The 15,379-nt window shown below is 44.0% G+C and overlaps 1 protein-coding gene across 7 annotated transcripts in view; it reads right to left on the bottom strand.

Annotated features, from left to right (window-relative positions):
- Positions 1 to 14,396, bottom strand: part of NPAS3 (neuronal PAS domain protein 3) — an 845,785-nt gene extending 831,389 nt beyond the window's left edge. For 5 of the 7 annotated variants that reach the window (XM_059914072.1, XM_059914073.1, XM_059914075.1 and 2 more), the window contains exon 1: positions 14,313 to 14,396. In XM_059914072.1, the coding sequence (XP_059770055.1) occupies positions 14,313 to 14,383 (71 nt within the window). In that variant the 5' untranslated portion in view covers positions 14,384 to 14,396. Of the gene's footprint in view, positions 1 to 9,807; positions 10,023 to 14,312 lie in introns of those variants that run through there. The other 2 variants (XM_059914074.1, XM_059914079.1) reach the window with 1 other exon arrangement.
- Between the last annotated feature and the right edge of the window lie 983 nt (positions 14,397 to 15,379).

Here is a 15,379-nt window from a genome sequence, read left to right as displayed (position 1 = left end):
TTTTGGTTATCTCTGAAGACTGCTTCTGTTTCCATTGTTTCATCCTTTAGCATTCACATATCAGAGCAATAAGTATTTCATTACTGGTTTATCTGTCCAGAGGCTTGAGAAGCGGTAACAATTAACCCTCCCTTCACAGTGATTGATACAGGCTTTGCTTTCAATTTGTTCCACTACACAGATCATGAAATTCTGAATGCAATCATCCTCATTGACCTACACTTTCAAACACACAGCTACAATGAGACGAAAGTAATTATTAAAAGGAACACAGGACTACTAAGATCTGAAACAAAGTCTTTTAAAAATCTGTTAGATGACCTTCTGGTAAAATTGGCAAATTTTGATGTTAAGGAAAATGATAGCTTTGTGTCCCTGCCTGAAAATGCAAGCTGATCAATGTATATTGTGGCGACTGTACTGACTGCAGTATGTACTTCCAAAATACAGAAAGCCATTTTAGAACTGTTACAAACTAGAGATAAACTGTCAACATTGTAGCTTAATCTGCCTAAAATTTTTTTCAAGGAAACTCAACTTCCTGATTTGTGTATAAAGAACAAACATTGACCAAAGCAGAGAAAGAAGACTGGTAAAAGCAATAGCTTTACTCTATAAGAAGAGTTGCATACCTGAGTCCTACATCTTCCCTCTCCATTTTCCCTTTAGGTGAAGATTCACAGTAAGAAATGAATACATTTTTCACAAAGTCTGAAAAATAGCTTCAAATAAATATTAATCTACTGCAATCGATATATATGAGGAATGGAGAGGGGAGAGTAGGAGAGTGGTGACTACAGAACTATATTAAAACAAGGGCTGCAGTTAAAGAAAATCAGGGCAGAAAGCAAGGCAGCAGGCCTGAGGCTCTAATCACAGAACAGAGTGATGGAGATGAACCAATACTGCATGGATTAGCAATGAATTATTTTGAACTGTAATCATATGCCTGCACAGAAGAGAGGCAAAACTAGCCATTACTCATAAACTGATCTGCTGATTTCTTGAGAGAGTTGGGGGGTGGGGGGGGGGGAGTTGATGAGAATAAATTCATATGTTAAACTAATTCAGAATAATGAAAACCTAAAGATGTGGTTACACTTCAAGTTACATTCTATTTTTAATGTGTGCTACATACTACATAATATGGGATGTTTACAGTATAAACTGTAAAGTGCTTGGATTCAAGTAGGATTAATCCAACCATTTCTTCTAAGATTAGGATGTGAGATATTTACTCCACTCTCCATTTTTTCTTGTCCAATAAAACCATTTCTGAATAACTTTAATACCCCCAAATATAAAACATTTAAGTATTTGGCTATAAAGAAGAAACAGCATTCAAGGAACTAACTTCCTTTGGATAATCTGAAAAATTCATACCAAATGAAGATTCAATTGTTAGAACTAATTTTGTTAGGAAGAAGAAAAATCAAAACTGCTGGTAGCAAGAGATTCCTGAGATTCTTATGAACAGACTGTTTAAATGAAGAGCACTTTAATCAGTAGAGGAATCCTCACGTTTCTAATGTCTTGCTGTGCATTCTGCAGGTTATAGTAGCAGCTGGTAGAGGTCATATATCTTTTGTGAGCATCCCAAAAAGGCTCACTGCCAGACTGTTAAATTATGAATAAGCAATGAACAAAAGAATGCAGATACGGTGGTGACAAGATAATCCAAGCAAATTTATCTATGACAAATTTCACAGGATTAACAAATTACATTTACACAGAACAATAAAAATGTGCAAAAAAAAATGATGAGCCTACTTTTCCTTAAAGCATTAGGAAAACAAAAAAGTCACCAATCTGCTGCATATATTTAAATTTAACTTGATCTAAAGTAAGACATTTATAATATGTTCAAGATACCTTTGTAACATTTTCCCATTTCAGGTAGATCTATACATACATGGTATATCTGGTTTATGTTTTATATATGTTACATTGTAAAGACTATATATACATATATGTATGGCTTATATATAAATCATGTATACAACATAAAGAAATCTCCTACAATAAATAAAAATCATCCCATTCATATATATGAATGGAATGGATATGGTTTTTAAGAGATAGATTTTGAGGAATGAATTATTTTTGTAGGGAAAAATGCTCCCTCAATCAGTGCAATACATATTAGCTACTAAAATATCCTTATTCATTGATATCTCCTTTTTCTAGGACCAGAGAGAGAGGTTCTGCAAACAGTTTCAATCATTCCACTTGCTCCTACCAAAATACTGCAGTCTTTATGAGTAAAGTGCTTCTGAATGAAGTTTAGAACTAGTACCCTTTTCTGCAGTGTTACAATAGCAGAAAGGAAGTCATAGTTGGGTGAGGGGGGGGATAACTGATTTCAGCTATATTCACTAAAGATGACCCTTAACCCAATATTACACTTTTCTTTATAATAAAATTTTTAAAATAAATCTTACAAATGAAGAAAGCCCCAGTCTATCAGAAGTAATCAGATATTACTGAAATGACCTGTGATTCCATAAAATGGTCTTAAAATGCTATGTGGCACTACTTTCCAAAATATGTGATAAATATTTAAGTTTTAATGTTATATATAACCTCAGTACCCAAGTCAGAGCTCTTTAATTCTGCATTAGCATACTGATGATAATAAAATACTGTAATCAGATATAATTTCTTTTAAGATGATCTGAATGCTGTTTGAAATTTTGTAGCCTATTTTTCACTTATACTTCCTATTGACTGTTGCTTTTTATCGTCCATATTTTAGCAAAACATCTCTCTAAATGAGCCCTTTCCAACATTTCACAAGGCAACCTATTCTTTATGTAAACAAGAAATTTTCTGAATGTAAAAGTGAATATTTAATTAAGTTACACAAGCAAAATACTCAGCTTTCAACCACAAATACTCAAGCGCTGCTTATCTAGCCCTTTCAAGCCCTGAAATTCCTACTATACACTTTTTTTTTTTTTTAAGGAAGCTATTTGGTTGACAGTATTAGATCTAAAAACGGGAAGATAAACGTGGCATGCTTGTCTATTACCTCAAATCTAGCATACATTCTACAATGAGCAGTGATAGAGTCAGATGCTACAAAGTTTCCTAAAGTATAGCTTTTTTCAAAGAACTGTTACACACCAGACCAACCCCTGTGATCCCTGGCATTAGAGGAATTTAAATGTTACCAAGACTTTCCCTTCTTGAAGATGCGGCAAGTGTGTGAGCGTCTGGGTGGAGGGTGGGGGGAACTCAATAAGGATAACTTATCACTTGTGTGTTTATTGTGGTCCATTTTTAACATGTTTTTAATTAAATGAGTTAATTAATATACGTAAAGCCCTTAGAACAGTACCTGGTACACAGTGCTATATAAATGCTTGCTGTCATTATTATAATGCCAGATAATTTGGCAAGAGGCCAACTTTTGAGATATACAAGAGTCCTTATATATCTCAGAAGACAACATCCAGAAATATAGGAACTAGAGTGTGTTATTCAGAAAGCCTATGAGGTTGTTTCTACCCATTCAGTGGCAAAACTATCCCAAAATAAAAACATCTCAACTGCAATCTTTAGATTAAACTGTGGCACACTCTGAGGCAAGAATAACACGAGCGGAAGAGGTCACTGAATACTTCAGTCTAAGACCAAAGAGGCCTATGTACATGGCAAACTGATTCTTCTGAAACCATTCAGTAAAAAATCTGCCCCAAAGTATAGACAGCTGTGGAGCTTGCCCACAAAACTACCGGAATGTTAAAAGGTAGAGTGAGAATAATTTCTTGATTCTTCCTCTAACTTTATAAACACGGCATTTCTGAACTTCTCCAAACATCTGAGGAAGGACCAAGAAGCAGAGATCTAGTTCACTACTCACAGCACACACAGTCTTTCTGCCATAGGAACTTTCTGGCATCGGCTCAGAAATCCCCGACTCTAGAAAATCCAAAAATGTAGGCCCCTCCACACTGCAGTTAAGGTACATTTCTAGAGACAAACCTGATTTCAATCTCTAACTCTACCACCTTCTTTGGGAACAATAAGCCTCTGTTTTCCATCCATAAATGGGGATATTAGCACTTCCCTTGTAAGGCAGTGGGGAAACCAATGAGAAAATTACTACGAAGTATTTAACACAGGGCCTGAAACATGTAATGTCCAATAAATCTTTATTATGATCATATGTGATCTATTTTCATTTTAAAATCCCATCAAAAATCTTTAAAATTTTTTGCTATAATTTCATTTACATTATATAGCATCTTTTCTTTCTTTCTCCCAAGAACCTCTAATCATTTTATAGTCATTACTTACAATATTTTACAGGCTGAATACCTGTCCCCGCAGAACACTAAGCTAACAGAAGTCAAAGGAGATAAGGAGCCTTATTTATAGGTGTATGAATTCTGTACTTCCTACTCTTCCAGAAAAGGGTGTTTTCTGGCCCTTGATAATATTTCACATATCCAATATAAAGACAAGTCTGTAACTAGAGCAACTGCTCTTACAGGGTGTATTATTCACCACTATCCCCCACACAAGTCATGATGGTCCACTGCAGAGGTGGGATAAATAAAGCTGAATGAACACAATCAATAATTATAGTCAGGGCCCACGAGCAGTTTGGACAACAGTAATGTGCGATTTTCAACTTGCCTCTCATGATTTTGTACACGAGATCACAAGTATTCCAATTCACCAAAACATTACGCTTTAGACATGTATACAGACAACTTCAAGTGTTGTTTAATCTTGTCACTGTCCTAGTAATTTCAGATATAGTAGCAGTCACCTTCCTCTTACGAAGCCATGTCCTGCTTATGCACTGTACTATTATTAATATTACTACAAATTATTCTATGTACGGTTCTATCAAACTTACTAGTGCAAACATCCTATTCACACTAATGGGGCCCAGCGCAGTAAAAAATACCATTCAGTTACAGTCGGTTTATTACACTGCCCAATGAGGAAAAAAAAAAAAAAAAAGGCACTATTTACTGTGAAAATACTAACATTAAATGCAAAGCAAACATAACTGAATTTTCCCATAAATTCAGGAAGTTGTTAGCTAATCATAGATTTAAATATTTAAAGTTTCACATATTCCATTATGAGCAACTTTGGAAGCATTTAAATTTTAAAATTAATATTTAATCAAATGAACTACAATTTTCAACATACTAACCCTTACACTAGGTTTCAGCCTTACCCATTGTATGCAATTAAAGAAATGTTGATAAAGCACTTGAAGTTAGATTCTAAGCCAACAGCAATGCAGAATTTTTTAAAAGTTAATTCAAGAGATGAAACGCTATAATATAGAAAAAGTAGCCATGTAAACATAACAGGGGAGGGGCTAGTTCTGCTCTCACGTGTGCTTAGTTTTCTTTAAATTTAGTGAGTGGCATTCTGCATAGGAAAGAGGATCACTAGAATTGCAGGAAAAAATAGGAAAAGAAAAATAGACTATCTAAGGGTCATTAGTAATAATAATAAAGCACTTAAGGAAGTTTACAGAGAAAAACATTACCAGGAATGATTCAGAAATCTCTGTGACATATCCCCTGCAAATACCCCGCAAAATTTAAAGCTCAACAGCTTAAAAAATAACTAAATAAAAGCTAAACTGCCTAAATCCTCCCCCAAAAGTTCTGCTTTACAAAAGCATATACAGTACAGATACACCATCATAGAAAACCTCACCACAGAGCAGGGGACCCTGGACATCAAGTCCGGTTTCAAACAGATGCAATTTTAACATGCCAGTGGGCCAGAGTAAAAGAGTTGAAGGGTTCATGCAAATTCTGGCATTCCCATAAAATAGATCTATTGTAGGTAGGGGCAACCATTGTGTAGAAGAATTTTGGGGAAAACTCAAACTTCATATTGCCAAAAATATCAAGCTGTTACAACCTGTAGATAATTGCAATATAATTCTTACCAATTCATTGCTGAACAAGACATTAATTTCCCATAACTTTTAGTCAAAAATAAGTCATATTTTTAAGAATATTTTAAAGACACAGGGACTAAAACTTTACTCATAATACCACTAGGTGCTAGAAAATAACTCATGTAACTTTTTTTTTTTAAACCAAAAGCATCAAATAATGTTGGATTTGAGTTTGCTCATTGTAACAAATCAAATCTACTAATTGGCATATTACAGATTTGAAGTAGCTTTGTGTCTCTCAATTTATAAATCAGAAATTGGAAATACGAAAGGATGTTGTAATGTGGGAGGGTCCTACGTAATGAAGGTCATTATAACTCCTGGCTCCAGAGCTATACAATCTAATATCCTCTCTGGTGGTTCTATGATATGCCCATGCATTACAGTTCTTGTTGACAGTCTGTTGCCTTGGAAATATTTCATTATTTCAGTTCTTCCATTTGTAGACCCTTGGCCTTGTGATATGAAGGCCATCCTATTTCATATTTTCGATTATCATTTAAGCAATCTTGTGGAGCTATTTATATATAAGCAAGTGTTAGACAACACACATCATCATTTATCACTCTGTGTTTAAGCTTACACTGTAGGAAGAAATACCTCCAAAAAAGTCTCCACCACCACCTTGACTTTTTAAACCAAAAGCCCTGTGCAAATGGAATATGCTTTGCAAACCAGCATGGGCATATCGCATGCCTGACACTTCTGTCTGTCTAATTTTCTTGGTTATACATTCACATAGTGGAAACACTCTGTGGTAGTGCTATATAATTTTGCAGCCTATTGGAGTTTTTCTTTCAGTTTTTGGTTTTTGTTTTGTTTAAATGCACAAGGTTTTCAACTTGTTCTTTCAGGCTCCAAAGAGACACTTTCTGTGTGTATGAGTCAGAGAAATGTAAGGAGTACTAAATAATAACGTAAGACATTATCAAGAAAAAGCTTCTCTTTCCAAAATTTACTCTGTAAACATTATTAGAAGAAAATGACTTTTGTACTGTATTATTAAACTCAGGTCAGATATGTCATAAATAAACAATAAGACAATTCAAAAGATATATTTTTTCAAGTTTTTGATTACTGGTATATTTGAAAAGCAGTAAAGAATAGTGTCCATGAATGCCTTTATGAAATCAATGATTTGGAAACCATTTTTTAAGTAAAAGGGAGGAGATCACTTAAAGCATGTCCACAGAAAGCCATCTTTTATAAACATATTTGTGTTCAACCATTACAGAGAAATCATACTACTAACCAGCAAGTTCAGGCACAAAGTGCACATAAAGGTAAAATGACTACTTAGCTGAAGCAAGTAACTATGAAAAACACCCCCTCCTGAACCAACCATCTGACTTCCCATTTCTCATTACAAAACCAAATCAACTAACATGTGTAATGTTTACACTTAAAGTGTTAAGAACATTTAAAACCCTAATAACAAAGTGAACCCTCGGGGCATAAAACAACTGTTTGGATAACGGGCCAAGTTTGTGGTTATTACTGTTTGAAAACATTTAGTTTTATAACTCCTTCCTTCCTTTCCTCTATATCACTCCTTCCGCCCCTCCCTCTTTAGTACTACTCCCTCTCCCTACAGGTTAAACCTTCTCAGATCCAACCTTTAAAATGACAGCATCCGAGCTGAACAAGAAGATGCTATTAAAGGGCATTAAATTAAATACAGTATATCCTCCTACAACTTCAATCAGAATTTCAGACCAAGTGTTATTTAGTTCAGCTCTCAAGTGGAGCGGAATAACAAATCGCGCACTTTGATTTACCTTCTTCGAATGCCAAATGGAGACAGGTGATAAAGAACGCGCTCATGCACAGGCTATGAAGTTTCCTCTAGAAATTAATTCTATCTTCAAGATTCCCATCTCAGAGAAATTCCCAAAATGGCACACAAATAGGCCTCTGCTAGAGAGATTACTGGGGCCATCCCAGTAAATACACTTACTACCAGCAGAACTGGGGATGAAGGAGGCAAAGAGGAAGGAAAGGACGGAGAAAATCAATTACAAACTTCTGATTTCAAAAAGTATTCATCACCATGTTAAATAAGAAGTAATTATTAAAAGCCTTGCACGATGCTCTGAGACATAATTTTTCTACCTACGAGAGTAAAGTATTTAATATGTGAATTCTCATAAAACACTAAGACTGAATGTTCGTTTTAGCTTTGAGTTGTCAGATAGTTAATGCTACCCACTTTTAACATCTTTAAAAACTGGACTGTGTATGATTTACTCTCAGGTACATGATTTATATAGAAATTAGCTAGAGTTTAGAATGAGTCACTTAAGTACCTACTTAAAATTATTTCCTTAATCCTGACAATTCTGCGGTCCCTACTGTATGGAGGAAACCAGCAACAGTGCAACTGAAGCTTTTTAAAGCAATAGCTTGTTTAATAATATCTCCCTACCGCCTCTTGATGTAAACTATAGGTTAAATGCTATGTTGTACCAAAAATAAAACTGCCCACGTAATAATAATTAAGTCTTGCTACTGCGGACTGCCCTCATCTTCTTTTCAAGTTCACTTAAGCCTGTGAGGAAAGTAAACATCGCTGCTTGGGGGCGGGGGGACAGGGGGTGCATATATCTAACCGCATTTGTTTTCCTCACGATTCAATGGGTAACATTTCATACTTCCTACTGAGCATTTTCTCCTCGGAGACAGAGAGAGAGATTCACTTTGCTCAAACCAATATGCTATATGCAATTAATGTCATTAACGCTGCCAATTAATAGCAAATAGGATTCCAAACAAAGTGGGCTGGGTGGACAGCAGGAGGGAAAACCACGTGGGGCGGAGGGGTGCTTAGTTACTCCGAAATCTAACAATGCCATCCACGTAGGACGGTTAAGGAAATTTCGAATACAAACTCCCTTTCCCTTTGGCTTTGGTTTAACTAACTTCAAACAGACATGCTCGGCTGAGCTCCTTGCCTGGATAGGCAATTCTCACCAGGAACTTTTTTAAACACAGATCCCCAAACAGTAACTAACGGGGCAGAGATGCTCCAACTGTTGGCACATTTTGGATCTCGCTGTTGGCTTGCTGATTTGGATTGGAGGGTTTTCTTCTTTCTTTTCCTTATTTTCTCTGGGGGGCAAGGGAGTGGAGAGGAGGGCAGGAGAGGAGAACAGAGGGCAAAGCAGGAGACCCACAAGTTGCCGAGGCTAGGGGCGCAGCCTGGGCGGCAGGGAGGCGGCGGCCGCGCGCCTCTCTCTCCGCCCGGCCCGGCCTAGCTGCTCCGCGCGGAGACAGCCCCTCGGCGACACCGTCCGGGCCTGGCGCGAGCTCCGCGCTCCCCGCCCCCGGCCTCCTCCTCCTCCTCCTCCTCCTCCTCTCTTCTCCTCCTCCCCCTTCTCGCCTGCCTTCCCTCCCCCTCCCCAGCCTCATTCCTTCCTAGAGAGCAGCTGCCAAGGGACCTGCGGTGGCCCCGGGGATCCCCCGGCCCCCCCACCCGCTCCGCTGCCCCCAGTCACACAGCAGCCCCTTCTTTTCTGTTTGTTTCTCTTTCTTTTTCTTTTCTTTTTTGCTTTTTCATTCTTTTTTTTTTTTTTCTTTTTTTTTTCTGTCAGCGAGTCACTCCATTCGCCGAGCCGAGGAGGTGCGACCGCTCGGAGAGCCTGGCGCCGCCGCCGCTGCCGCAGCCACCGCGGGCGGACAATGCGCGCGGGGACCGCGAGCGAGCGCGGAGCCGCCAGCCCGCCGACCAGGTCCCCGCGGGCTCGCGGCCCAGGAGGCGGGCTGCGGAGCGGGCCCCGCCACCTTGGCGGCGGCGGCGGAGGCGGCGGCGGCGGCGGCGGCAGCAGCCGCCCCGGCGGCAGGTTCAATAAACAGAAAAGTGTTACCGTTCTCGCCTGGAAGGATCCTGCTGAAAGCTGGGCTTGGTGGGCGCCATCTTCCTGCTATTTTTTTTCCTCTCTTACTTTTTGCCTCTCTCCCCCCTCCTGGGGCGGGGGGCGTGGGGAGGGCGGGGGGGGGGGTGTGCGTGTGCGTGGGGTGGCGGGAGTGAGTGCGGGCGTGCGCGGCGCTCAGCTGCGGCCAGGCGGGCGGCGGCCGTGGCCTTGGCCGTGGCGGCGGCGGCGGCGGCGGCGGCGGCGGCGGCCGTGCTGCTGAGGCGGGGAGGCTACGGAAAAGTAGTGGGGCCGGAGCCTCGCCGGCGGCCGGCCGTCCCCTCGCGCCGCCGGTGCCTCTCGCCGCAGGTCGCCGCCTCCTCCGCCGCTTGCGCCTTCTCCTCCCCCTGCTCTCCGGGCGCCGCCGCCGTCCATGCGTCGCAGAGCCCCCGCGGCCCGGGCCGCTCCGGCTCCCGAGACATGCCCAGCGCGGAGACAGGCGACCGGCGGCGGCGGCGGAGGAGGGGGAGGCGGCGGCGCGGGGGGGGGGGAGGCGGCCGCGCGGCCCCGCGGGCAGCCAGGCCCAGGGCCCCGCCGCCTCCGGGTTCTCGCCTCGCGCGCCGCCACACCCCCCGCAGTCACCCCACCACCGCCACCCAGAGCTGGCCCGGTGGCAGGTGGGGCACACACCCTCCCGGCGGGGGGCGGGGGGGACCTAGGCCGGGAGGGGCGGGGACGGGGAGGACGCGCAGGGGGTTCCCAGCTTGACCGCTGTGAAAGTATTTCTGGGCATTTTCCAGCTGCTTTGCTCCAGAGCGCTCTCTCGCACGCAGACACACACCCCCCTTTCTCTCTCTCTCTCTCTCCCCCTCCCTCTCTCCCTCTCTCCCTCCGTGTCTCTCTCTCTCTCCCTCCCTCTCCCTCCATCTCTCTCTCTCCCTCTCTCTCCCTCCGTGTCTCTGTCTCTCTCCCTCTCTCTCCCTCCGTGTCTCTCTCTCTCCCCCACCCCCCCTCTGTCTCTCTCTCTCTCTCTCTCTGTCTCTCTCTGTCTCTCTCTCTCTCGCGTTCGGGGACTGGGAAGCTCCGCTGCCGGCGCAACAACGCCACTCAGTTGCAGTTTCGAACACTTCCCTTCTCTCGAGTATCGCGGCCAGGAGGAAAGAAACAGAGAGAGGAGCTGGGAGGCCACGGGAGCGGGCTTCACAGGACGGCGTCCGGGGCGCGCCTCCGCGGACAGCGCGTGGGGGTGTGCGGGCGGAGCGGCCCCGAGGGCCCCGTGAGCGGGTGCAGCGGCGGCACAGGCACCTTGTGGCTCGGGCGCTCTCAGCAGCGTTGCAAAGCCGGAGCAGCTGCATTATACACGCACATGCAAGTCTGCAGACCCCGGGGTTCACAAGTGAATCCCCAGGAGTTTAAACGCAGTTAGATAAAACGCTTCTCTCGACTTGGCTCCAAGGACCTGGGACCCGACCGGACTGCGGGCCTCGGGGATCCAGCCCAGCTGCCTCCTTATTTTACAGCTCAGCGAGGCCTAGTAGGGAAAGGGCCACTCAGTGCAGGGCCAGTGCTGGAATCCTATTGCCTGGGTAGCCCCTGGTCAGCGCGTTTTCTCCACTAAACCGCTCTGCCGGGTGTGGGCAGCTTTTTAGGCAGAGACTTGGGTCGGTCATGTGTCACCCAGGAAAGTAGAAAGGACTCTTAAAGTATTCCCACTTTGAATAAATGAAAGAGCCAGACGGAAAACATCAATCCTATGAGAGGCTTTGCATTTTACTTTAAGCTTAAGAAAAAAATAGACCTGCAAAGGGGTCCCATTCAGTTCTACCATTCCAGTACACTGGGGCTGAGAGTTAGAAACTTGGAAAACATAAGTGTTTTTCGTGATAGACGTGTTTAATCTGCATGATGGTGTTTGAGTTCTCTTTGGAGTACACTCTACAGGTAGGAGAAGATGAGAGTGATTGAAAAATGAAGTGGAGAGTGTTGAGTACAAGATAGACAGGGGCTAGAAGGGAGGGGAAAAAGTTGTCTGCTGGAAGTTTTGGCTCCAGGACAGCCAGCTTAGGGCATTTCTACCCAAAGATGACAAATGAGAGAAGCTTGTGTTCTTCCAACAGGCCACTCTTTGCTTGAAAACCCCCCACCCCTGTCAGTCCCTCATTAGACTTCCCAAAATAAGTTAATGCAAAAACAAATTTTTGGGGGGAAAATGATGTCGCCATTCACTCGAACAGACAGATCCAGGTCTTGAGGTGGAAACTAAGTCTGCCCTTCACAGCCCCTTCAGCCTAACAAGTAGGTGGCCCACATTCCCAATAAAATTCCAGAGGACAGGGGACTTGTGACTCAGACCCTGCCAATAATCCTCTTGCCCCACATGACTCGCTCCCCTGTCCCCAAATTAACTAAAATTAAAGGCAGTAACAGGTGTCATCATATCTGAGTAACGAAACCAAGAGCTACATTTTTCACAGCTAGCACCTTCTCTTCTGTCAATATGACAGAACATGAAAAGAGAAGAAGGGAAAAATACATCCCAAAGGCTAGAGTTTAGAGTTGATTATTTTTAAAGCTTTAGTCTTTAGAACTGCAGTGGGATTCAGACCTGATAAAGTGGCCCAAATTCAAAGATGAAGGTGGAAGCATCGGTACAGCTTTCGGCGTTTGAGCGCAGGACCATGGAGGATTACCCCTGCGTGCTCCTGACTTGCAGGGAAATTGGCCCTGGGAAGATCTTTATGATGAAAGACACCAACACTCAGAGAGTAAACATAAAGGCTGAAATTTCATGACCACCTCTTATGCCCAATTCATATCTTAAGGGTTAGTTGAAGTTCCCTGGAGGTCCCTGAAATCATCCAAAGGCCATCTGACATTTCTGACCCTTGACTCACTACTTCAGAGACCACACTATTGTGACTATTGCCTGCACTTCCTAGCTAAAGTGATCACTGGATTCTATTGTCATTTAAATGTTTTATAAGTGACAAAAAAAAAAAAAAAAAAACAACCATAAAACCATACCTGAACCATGAAAAGGAAAAATCTAATTCTTTCCTGGTCCTTCATGTTTGAAAGAGTCCCAGATCTTTTGTATTAAAGGTTCTTGTAATCACTGAAGTAAAACAAGACTAAAATAATTTAAATAAAAAATCTCTTTGACAAGGAATAGCCTCTTTTTGACTTATTTTCAAGACTCTTTTTTTTTTAAACTTCTGACAATACTCAGAGCATACAATGAAGTCTTCTACAGAATATCTGCAATACTGGGCATCAACTTGGAAAACATTCAGTGTGTTATGCAAAACCTGCTCTGGTTGCTGAGCCACTGGTTAGAAGGCACAAAATATGGCAGTGATAGATTATCTTAACCTTTTCAGTTTAAACACTGTTGGTTCAAATCAAAGGTTCTCAAATCAATGAAGTTTGAAATACAAGGTAAGAATAGGAGCTGTTATTTGAATTATGCATTGTGTATATTTTAAGTTAAATGCCATTGGCAAAGCTCTCAGATGTTTAATCGTATGCAATCTGGGAAACACAAATATTTAATTTCACACTTTCATGTGTTCTTTTTTTCCTCCCATCTTCTATAAAACTGAGCCCCACAAATGGGAAGCTTACCTTTCATACTACATTGTTAGTTTTTCTCAGCACATTTTTGTGGATTACATTTTTGATAAAATCTTGCAACATGGCAAGTTGTCCTTAAGGAAAAACTTCAGGGTTCTAGGGCTGTTGGTGGTGGTGGTAATTTTTTCCCCCTTTCTTTCCTAACTGAATCAAAGAATGTTTACTATTTCAATGTCACAACCATATTTATTTTAATCCATAAATGTTTGGAGGAAATGCAAACAATAAATACTTTAAAACTTCCTTCTTCCCACCTAACCTAACTTTGTAAAATTTGCTTCCTAACTTGCATCTCTGAATCTTACGCATTTGCATTATAATACGTTTAAGATGAATACTTAACAGCGCCGAGGAGACTCGGATTTCATGCTGTATTTCCCTGTAGTAACAGGTGACATGATAACACTATTATGTAGAATTGCAAGTGTACGGCTACACGTGAAAACTGTTCCCATTCTGTTTGGAAACAAATGATCAATCAGCCTCAGGTGATCAATTGCCCCCCTGGCCGCCAGTCAGCGCGGGTCCGCACCCGGCAGAAGCATTGAGAAAATTCCGCTGAAAGGGACGAGGATCCCAAACTTTGCAAAAGCACCTTGTTCTGCGCCTCAGACTTCGCTGTAACTCCTTGGCTACGCGGTGCTGAGACTAGATTTGGGGCCAGGCAGAAGGCAAAGGTTGATATGACTTCGCCAGTACACTGGAGTGCCTTTCAATCCGAATTGTGAATTATTTTTTCCTGTCTTATCTGTAGAACGAGGGGCAAGCAAAGTGAGCCCTGGCGATGTGCATGTGTGTTGTAACGCATAAAACAGGAGGCAAAGTGAGTCCCACCCCAGCACCCCGGAGCGGGGGGACACTATCCCAGCCCAGGCGGGACTACTCACCGCTGCTGGTAGGAGGTGATGCCCTGGACGTTCTGCGGGGTGCCGTTGGCCGCGGCGCCGGCCCTCCCCATGCCCGCGCCGGCCGGCACCCCCGCGGCCGCCCCGCCGGCTGCCGCGGCCGTCACCTGCACGCTGAAATCCGGAAAGATTCGGATCATCGCCGCGGCTTCGGCCCCCGGGCGCGGCGGCTCTGGGCTCGGGCTGGCGGGGGCTCGGGCTGGGGCTCGGGCAGCGGCGGCAGCAGCAGCAGCGCGAGCAGCGGCGGCGGCAGCAGCGGAGCCAGGCACTAGCCTGCAATCCCATTAGTGAGCCGCGGCCACTGTGCGCGGCGGAGAGGCGCTTTGATGTGCGCGCAGCGGGCGGGGGGGGGGCCGCAAGCGCAAGGAGGAGGTGCGGGGGGGCGTGCGAGGGACTTGCAAACAGCAAAACGTGTCAGGGTGGGTCCTTTTTTCCCTTTTGGGGGGCGGTGGTGCTCCCCCCTCTTTCCAGGATGTTGCTCTCACTGGCTGCTCCGACTGCGCTGCGCGAGCCCAGCTGAGGGAAGAAGGGGAGGGGGTGGCGGAGGAAGGATGCACCGGGAGGCTTAGAGAGGACTTGGCCGGTGCAAGGGGATGACGGGCAGCGGAGGGTGCCTTTCTTTCCCGCCCCCTCAACACAAACACGCACACACACACCGCGCACTTCCGACTCGAAGTGTAAGACAGGCGCGCTCTCTCCCCTCTTTTCTCTAGAGAAATAACCACCATCCAAGCAGGCTCGCGCCTCCCGCGGCTCCCTGTAACCTGGACTCCAGCCCGCGTGTGCAGGAATGGGGGCGCAGAACCTCCCCTCCGGGCCGGGACCCCTCTCTGCCCGTCTTCTGTGCACTAGGCAGCGCGGGGGTTGCCAACTGCAAGTTGGACTACTGGAGAACTTGATGCTTATCGAGGAGGGATGGTATGCAAAGGAGGAGTGGGGGGAGGCGCTTTTGTGCAATGGAGAGTTTGTTCCCTTTATAAGAAGGGACTCTCCTAGCTTCTGGTGGGCTGGCATGTTGGTCTTGGACAAACTTGTGAGGTGGGGACTGC

This window comes from Balaenoptera ricei, chromosome 2 (assembly GCF_028023285.1).
Source record: "Balaenoptera ricei isolate mBalRic1 chromosome 2, mBalRic1.hap2, whole genome shotgun sequence".
Lineage (NCBI taxonomy): Eukaryota > Metazoa > Chordata > Mammalia > Artiodactyla > Balaenopteridae > Balaenoptera > Balaenoptera ricei.
The sequence above is the reverse complement of the archived record's forward strand: the minus strand, read 5'-3'. Positions and strand labels throughout refer to the sequence as shown.